Source organism: Diospyros lotus, chromosome 3, assembly GCF_014633365.1.
Source record: "Diospyros lotus cultivar Yz01 chromosome 3, ASM1463336v1, whole genome shotgun sequence".
NCBI classification, from domain to species: Eukaryota; Viridiplantae; Streptophyta; class Magnoliopsida; order Ericales; family Ebenaceae; genus Diospyros; species Diospyros lotus.
In genome coordinates, this window is record NC_068340.1 from 27,922,556 (window position 1) to 27,931,698 (window position 9,143).

At 37.1% G+C, this 9,143-nt stretch overlaps 1 protein-coding gene across 1 annotated transcript; it reads right to left on the reverse strand.

Moving 5' to 3' along the window:
- Positions 1–1,321: 1,321 nt before the first annotated feature.
- Positions 1,322–8,925, reverse strand: LOC127798358 (superoxide dismutase [Cu-Zn], chloroplastic). Its single transcript, XM_052331875.1, has 8 exons — positions 8,551–8,925; positions 8,212–8,273; positions 8,051–8,090; positions 7,846–7,941; positions 7,723–7,754; positions 7,543–7,618; positions 7,319–7,372; positions 1,322–1,691 (listed from the first exon to the last, which is right to left on the reverse strand). Exons 1-8 carry the CDS (start codon positions 8,822–8,824, stop codon positions 1,666–1,668), a joined length of 660 nt encoding a protein of 219 aa, XP_052187835.1. The 5' UTR covers positions 8,825–8,925; the 3' UTR covers positions 1,322–1,665.
- Positions 8,926–9,143: the final 218 nt, after the last annotated feature.

The following is a 9,143-nucleotide window of genomic DNA, read 5'->3' on the forward strand; positions in this document are numbered from 1 at the left end:
TTAAGCTCACACCACTCATCCACTTTTTGCCTCTTATGCTCACAGTTGCCTTGTGAGCATATATGAGAAAGAGAGAGAGAGAGAGAGAGACCTAATTAGTTTGTTGTTAAAGCAAAGTGAGAATGGTTGGCCATCTCAATCAATCAGTAAACTCATATGGTGAAATCTTACTAAAATGGGAAATTATAAGAACTCTTGGGCAAAGGGCAAACTACCTTGCAGGTGTGATGGCAAGTGTTAAAAGCTGACTAGAACTTTGATTACATTTCTAAGTCTAGTTAAATCCCACTTTGATTAAAGCAAAATTTGTGAAAACTTGGTTTTCAACTTAAGAGTGCAAGAATCAAGTACGTGAAATTTTACCCAACTTTTTTGTCTTCTAAAATTTTCAATAGATATTCAACCTTTTGGCTGACTATTTCTTTTATAATAACGTATCAAGCCTTTATCGCACTATATAGGGTCATCTATACATAAATTCTAACTCACCAATCATTTGCCAACTATTTCCTCTAAACCCCACAAATTGATCCTAACTTCATAGATTTTATATGCAGTATGATAACAGATTTGAGGAAAAAAGTGAGTCCGAACTAGCCAGTTAGTCCATAAGATAGTCCAGTAGCACTTGAGAAGCTTGTAGAGTTGGTGACGGAAGTCTAATTTCCAGAGCTAATCCCCTAACTAGCTACTCTAGGCTTATTAGGAGCCTTATCTGTACTGGGTTGGGACTTGGCCGGTGATAAAGGGAGGGGAGAGGATGGCTTGAAGTAGTTGTAAGTTGACAAAATAAAAGGAGTTGAAGACTAGAGGCATAGGATAGAAAGTGAAAAGCTACAGCTTCACAAACGCTAGAAAGTAAGCAGGCCTTTAGCTTGCTGGTCAAGGAGCAATGAAAAGGAAACTTTTCGCAATGGTCTTGCAGAAGATTGAGGGCTAAAATTAATCCAGAATCTAGCGGTGTTGATGCACACAAATGTAAAATTTAGCTTTCGTGTCCGAAAATGTAGTCGCTTGTATGTTTTTGTTCTTCCCCTAGCAAAAAAAAAGCCAAAGCAATTGACATCTAGCAATCCCATTTGTACGGCAACTAAACTCCTGAAATAAATCAGTTTAAAACTGGTCTAAACAACAAACATGTTCTTGATTATCTAGATGTCTGGAAATGATGCAAATATTACTGCAACATTCATGAATGCATGCAAGAATTAAGCTAAGCCCCCACAGATTCCCGAAACACTAAAAATTGAACACGTTGATTTGAGACAGTCTAGGTCCTACTGAAAATATCAGTAAAATTGTAGGGTCAGAAACAGTCATATTTGGTGCTGAACCAAGTAGATTTAACTAGAATAATCCAGGTACAGGTAAAATATCATGTCAAAGCAGATGATTACCACCAACATTCCAACTAGAATGCATTCAAAACAAGATTCAGAATACTCAAAATACCATAATACATATAAACCAACCTCATATTTATTGAAATGGGGAATCCATCAACCAAGATCAATCTCAGTCCTCATTACCACTAAGAATTGTTGTCATGTGATCCTGGAGTACAGCCTCAGCCTTCGATAGTATTGACCTACACACAAAACATGCAAGGGACACAAATAGTAGAGACCAGAAGTTTGACTGGATACTGGATACTAGGATCTGTCATTACACTGGAGTCAAACCAACAACACCTGCAAACACAGGATTGGAATAGGAACTTAGAAGCAAATGCAAACTCAGAAAGGAAATCTGAGAAAAAAGCCAATCAGTGTGGCTAAGCTGTAAACACCAAGGTGACAATTAGAGCAAGCACATAAAGCTCAATTCAAAAATTGAAACAAGAAGTTGTGCCTAAACAATAGGTAAAGCAATGTGACCCATCAAACACAAATGGACCTTCAAATAGAATATGCCTCTAGAGGTAAGATCAGAACCACCGATATATCAGTTTGCATATAAGTAGAGTATGCTGCTCCTGATAAGACTTGAAAATGGACCTTCAACTAGAAAGACATAATTTTTATCCTTTAGTATGCCCTCGTAGGTATGAAATGCATATAAAACATACAAGGGACCAGAAGAGAAGTTGTAACGACCCGTTAGTGGGTCTAGGTGTTATGGGTATTTTAGTTTGCACATTAGAGTTGTTGCCTTTATTAATTAATTGTTAAAAATATTATATGAGTTGGTAATGGGGGTAAATTAATGAAAATAATATTTGGTGTGAAAAAGTCTCAAAGTTGTGGGCTAAATGGGTTTGGGCCTTATTTGAATTAGACCATTGATAAATAATTAAATCTTAAGTGTAAATGAATTGGGTTGAACCCAAATCTCAAGAAAAGTCCATTGGGCCTTAATTGGATTGGGCCATATATTTTGACTTGGGCTTGGGCTATATATTTTGACTTGGGCTTGGGCCATGGGCATAGAGAATGGTATCTTAATTAAAAAGAAAAAAGATTAAGAAAATGGTAAAATGACCAAAATGGGTAAGAGATATGTGAATTGTGTGTGTTAGTATGAAGGGTAAATTAGAGAAAATTAAAAGGGAGATGGATTGAAAGGAGTTGGGAGACAAGTCTCCCACATTTTTTTTTTCCTCCTTTTCTTTCTTCTTACTTTCTTGTTCCCTTCTTCTTCTCCCTCTCCCGATTGTCTCTTCTTCCTCCATTGTTCTTCTTCATTGAAGCTTTAAGTGGAGACTATGGAATTTTCAATTTCAAGGGGTGTCTTCATGTCTTTGGATTGCAACCATCTAAGGCAAGTTCCCTTCCTTCTTGTTTCAAATTCAAGATCTTCTTCTTCTTCTTCTCCTTATGATTGTGTAAGTTTTTCTTCTCTTTTTTATCTTTTAATGCAAGTTCTTGAACCTTGTTTCCATCTTAGAAGGCTTGTTTCCTTCATTTTTAAGTTATTGCTCTTAAATTCTTATTCTCGGATTCATTGACCATGTTATGTTCTTTGGTCTATAACTCCTTGTGTTTATATCCAAATTGAGATCCGTTTGTTGGGTTGTAAACTAGACATCTTAAGCTCAATTTTAGACACAAGAATCGATTTTTTTGACTAAGATTTGATCATGTTATAGCCTTGTAAATCCCTGCTAAGATCTGGAAATTTTACTGCTTTCGAGTAAACTGACCTTGTTGTACTCTTTAGGGTATAACTCTCTGTGGTTATATCCGATTCAAGATCCGTTTGTTTCTATATAAACTAGACTTGATAATCTTCATTTGGTAAATTTTTTAGAATTTTTGGCTATGTTTTGAGCCTACAGTATCCTTGTAAATTCTTGCCCAGAATCTGGAAATTTTCTGCTCTGTTTTTGAATAATCTGTTCTTGCTTCGGTTTTTGGGGTATAATGCTCTGTGGTTATATCCAAATTGTGATCCATTTATTTTTTCTATAAAATATACTTCATGGGCTTCGATTCGGTATAAGATTTGAAATTTTTGGTTATGATTTGTACCCATAACAACCTTGTTGAATTCTATGTAGAATTCTGTAAATTACTGTTACAAATTCTGCCTTGTTTCGATTTTTGTGGAATATCTCCTTGTGGTTATTTCCGATTTCAAATCCAGTTGATGTTCCAGAAACTAGACTCATTAGGCTTTGATTTGGTATATCGTTTGTGGTATTTGACCAAATATTGAGCCCAGATTGGATTTTTGAAAATATGCTTGAAATCTGGAAATTTCTGAAATATGTTGTCATTCAACTCTTCCTATGTAGTCTATCCTTCCTACGTTTAAAATTATGATTTTTGTATAGTTCTTCCATTGTTTTTTTGAATTATTCTTGATAACCCTCATTGTTGGATAAAAGGGTTTTATTTTCCTTATTTCGATAAATCTTGCAATATTAATTCGTTTTCTTGTTGAACATTGCAAAAATCTAAATAGGGTTTTGTGTCACCCTACATTTCTTAAGGAATGACATTTATTCATTAGGGTCTAGTGTCATGCAAGATTTAGTGTTTCTTGCATGTATAAATTTTGATTCCTTGCGATTATTATTGGGGTAAAAATATACCGTAAATATTGGTTTGGGCATTTCTATAAGTATGAGTCAATAAATGTATTAAAATTTACCCTGTGATCATAAGATAGTGCACACTTTAATTTATGTAATTGTGCATGTTAAGCATGATTTGAGATTTTTCTTAATCATTGAGGATTGACATGAAATGGGGATATGCATATGTGATGCATGATTATACTGATTTGCGCACCTATTATTTTGCGCGACGGCTAAGTCCGTGGATGAGAAAGGATATCCTATGAGCGCTTGACGCGGGTGAGGTGGCCATCAACCTAGAAGGCGTGGCTCAAATTGTTATCATTTGTTGATGTATTTTCATGATGCATATATATTCATGAATGGATATATATATATATATATAGGCCGTGAGAGCCTTGAGAATTATGCAGAAAAATTTCCTACTATTGGTGCATATGCATGAGCATGGGAACGAGTGCATAATATATGTAATAATCACGGCATGGGAAATTAATGTAAACCGAGAACTTATGAGTCGCGTTATACTAATATCTCATCATAGAGTTGTTTATTCTATCTTGATTATCCCTGCCTTTGATTCTATATCTCCATGCTTTATAAATACACTTGCTGAGCCTTGTGGCTCACCTTGTTTACTCTCATGTCATTCCAGGTACAAGTAGAGCAGTGGTTGAGGGCGAGCCCAGTGGGGCTAAAGCCCAGGGTTAGAAGTGTACAGAGACCTTCCAAATTAGATGGTCTATGTTAGCATTTGTGATGAGGGCAAGTGTGAGGAAATTTTATGTTGTAAGATTTGTTAGTGCCCTTGTATCTCATTTTGTTTAGACTATGGTCTAAGATGTTGTAAACCTTTATGTTAGCTTCCGCTGAGTTTATCTAAGGATAGTATTATGGTGTTGTATGTTATTGTTCTATATCACACTTGTGATGACCTCCTTTCGGATATCCTATGCTAGCGGGACTATCCGGTAGTGGGCCACTACAGAAGTGGTTGCCCTTAAGAGGCTCAGAGCTCCCAGGCACAAACATCAAAGAAGATGCATCCTTGAAAATGCATTAGAGGTCAAGATTCATAATCTACTTGCTCATAAGAGGGCCAAAAAAGCTGCCAAGAAAATAGTAGAACGAAGATCCAACAAGTCAAATGCATAAATCATCAATTTATTCATACCTATGGTAGTTAACAGTGATGTAGGAAATGAGTAGACTTTTTAATCAAAAATTTTAGAATCAGGCAATTGAGCAACTAGTAATTATTTATTTTTGACATGTTGGACCAACTAGTAGAAGGCCCTCGATTTCTTCTTTTATATTACACAATATCATAGACACATTCATAACTCAAGTTTGAAATAGTTCAACTTCCAAGTGGACATGTTCAAAACCCTCTCTTAGAGATGCAAGTTCAGAGCAGCATTCATTTTGCAAATACATACAGTTGCAAATGGGACATGGTATTCTGATTCTAAAGACCAACCAGAAGCACCACAGCATATAACAAATTTCCCTAGAGAGATTTTTTTCTTTTCTTTTTCTAGACAAGTAAAAGATATATAGATGTACAAAGAAGGATCAAGGGAATTTTCATCATGAATGTGTGACCTACAAATGCCCGGAAAGTGTCTGCTTCTATGTTTCTGATGAGTGTTAATGCCTGTTACGGGTAAGTGACCTTGTACAAGCATTCTTGCTTGTTAGGTTGCAAGTAAATATTAAATAAAACCAATCCACAAAATGGCCACCCCCAAAGCACTAAGAACAATCTCATACTCACCTGACCTAATAGGTGAAGAAACAATGTATGAATCCACGAAAGGACATTGGATTCCCCTTTTTTACCCCTTCCACAGCAAGTAGCTCTGCAACTTCTCAAGATTTTTGCAACTAAGCCTAAAATTTAGGGTAAGGACACGAAATAAGTAAACAAGCTCAACAAAGTACTCTTGAGAACTGCTCTTGATAAATTATGATGGATTCAACCTAACAAGATTCTTAGTGACCCATCCAAAGGGCTTTTGACTTGAAAGGCACCCCCAACAATAAACCAGGATTATGGTTGGGCAAGAACCCGAATTGAGACCAAATACTGCACTTTTGGAACCTCTCCCATTGAAATAATTTCTTAATTTACTCAACTTTACCTAGAAAGATAATGAGCCTTCTCCAACCCTCACAAAGTGGGGAACAATGCCCTTTACACTTGATTTTACCTAGAAACCAGACCGACATCAAAGCATAATAGAACAAAAAGAGGAGCAACTGCCTCTGTTCCATTCCATAAGAAGTTATGCTATCATCTGTATAGAAGGCCCCTTTCCCTTCCCCTCACCCCCACATCAAGGCCATGCATAAAACCACCTTGCTCCATCATCCCTATCACCCTGCTTGAATCATCCATCAACAAAAATGAAAAGCAGATGTGGATAAATATCACTACCCCCAGTGGACTGAGATAAGTATGCTAGAGTTATGTTCACAAGAATTGGTAGCCTCACAATGTACTGCAACATTCATTTTCTAAGCTATATCCGAATGTTCTCATTTTATAAATACCACTGTGTCCAAACTTCATAAGGAACTGTTACTAGTACTTCAGGCCACAAAAACAATCTAAACCTAAAACTGGAACCTTTGCTATTAACCCATAAACTTCTCCACTTGTAGGAGCGAAATCACTGATAGCCCAAATAGGAAATGAAAACAGAAGTTGACACATGAAATAGAACCAGGAAATGTGACCAAAGATTAACAAGAAATGAGGAAAAGACCAAGATTGAATGAAAAACTTAATATGAATATTACCCCCAAAAAAATGTACTTTAGGAACTATCATTAAAAATTTTAAATGATACTCCAAGAAATACTTTAATAAATTAAAATAGACTCAACTAAAACTTTAAAAAAATAAATAATAAAGAAATGAGTAGATCAACTTTTCAAACAATATCTACAACATTCTTTACAAGTTTCCCTTCAGTTTTTTAACAGCTTCCCACTGGTATCCCAACCTTATCCTAAACATTTTTCCAAAATTTTTAAAAACATTTTGTTTAAGTTGTGCATTGTTTCTCCAAAAATTTGTACAGACATTTGCCCCATCCTAGAAATGCACTTATGGAAAAAAGTATTTCTCCATCGAAGTTGATTTACTGGTACCTATAGGCCAGGGACACTCAATTAAGCAACAAAAATATACAAGACAGTTAAACATACATGTAGGCTAACCAACGAAGCAAGAAAAAGCCGAACTTTGGGAACAAGTAGAAAATATATGAATTTTATATATTTGCATACCACATGCCAAACGTCCACCGGCATTTCCCGTGGTAAGGCTAAGTTCATGACCACCTACAAATGGATAACTTCAGAAGATTAAGAATGTACAAACATACTAACAATAACAGATAGATGAGGAGAATGTTTGTCCACATCTTAGTGGAGAAACATTCTTTGACATTAAATAACAACTACAGCAGAAAATTGCAACTGAAATCAAACTAATAGACATGAAACATTACCCTTCCCAAGGTCATCCTCAAGCTCATGAACCACAAGGGCCCGGCCAATGACCATATTAGGCCCACTGAGTGGTATCTGCACATGCCAGCCAGTGGAAATAAGCAATGACGGCTAAGAAGTCACTAGTTCCAAAAGAAACACTATTTTGTGCAGTCACACGAATTGGAACACAAGCATACCTGGCTATCCACAATTGTCGCCTCTGCCACTCCTGAATTACACAAGTCAACAACAAAGTTCAGTAAAGGATGATACTAAGTGATTTGAAGAAACTTCCAAGAAATCATTGAAATGGTAATTACCATCGGCATTAGCAATTATGTTTCCCAGGTCACCCGCATGGCGGACTTCGTCCTCAGGAGCACCATGCGTCATCTTATTGGGATTAAAGTGTGCTCCTATTTCATAGAAGAAGAAAAACACAAAAACGCACCAAATAGCAATGCAATTACAGTTACAATTCATCAAGAAACAGTAACTAACATTTGCTTCAGTTTCGGATCCAACCTGTAGACATACACCCATTTGTTGTGTCTCCGTACTCGTGCTACACAGAATCAAGACAACAAACACAAAATATTAGGGGAAAGAAAAAAGATTACAAGATTTATGGAGCGTCACAAATAGAAACTGGATGAAACTAATAAAGAATTTAAGAGGAGACTCACTACATGAAACCCATGGGGTCCGGGAGTGAGTCCAGTGACCCTCACATTCACCGTCGTCGGACCTGTCAGAAAAATAAAAAACCCGTGTTTCAGAAAATCCCATTTCCAACCCAATTAGTGAAAAGATAGGGGTTTTCTGTGCCTAATTAAACACGCATTTCAGGATAAGATGTCTTGAATGCACTTTTTCTATATGCCGAAACACTTCCTTATCGATTGCATTTATGCTAAATACAACCAATAGAAAGTATGTAGATACAGAGAAAAAAAAATACATTTAATGCACCTATAGGAAAACCCTTAACGATATAAAGAGAGAGAAGAGAAGCAGAATGGGACCGCCGTCTTCTTGGGCGAGTGTGACGACGCCTTCAACATTGGAGGTGCCCTTGAGGACGGCAACGGCCTTCTTGGTGGCAGCGACGACGGCGAGGGGCTTCGGGGCGGCGGGGAGGGTGAGGGAGATGGATTGGCTGATGGGTTTGAGGGGGAGGCCGTGGAAGGAAGAGTGCAGAGTTGGGCTGTGGATAGGGGTTGAGGAGGGAGGGAAGAGAAGAGTTTGGGAAGCCAAGAGGATGGTCTGCGCCGCCATTGCTGCAATTGCGGTTTGCATTGAAGCGAGGATGAGAATTTAGATAATGTATCAGACCTTCTCTCGCCTCTTCTTCCACTGTTATTCCTTCCTCTGTGTCTGGATTCGTATTGTACTTTAATATATCTGTGGACGGGGAGGCTTTATTTGTGGCCCAACGGCTAGCAAAATACTTACATGATTGAAAGCGGGTTCGGTCGGGTCGGGTATGCCATTGGTCCTCTAGGGACGGATATAAATTTGCTAATCTTAATAACAAGTCAATTCTAGAAAAAAAAAAATTTTGCTAGGCTGACTTGTTTGGAAAGTAGTTTTTAAAATATATTTATTTAATTAATAT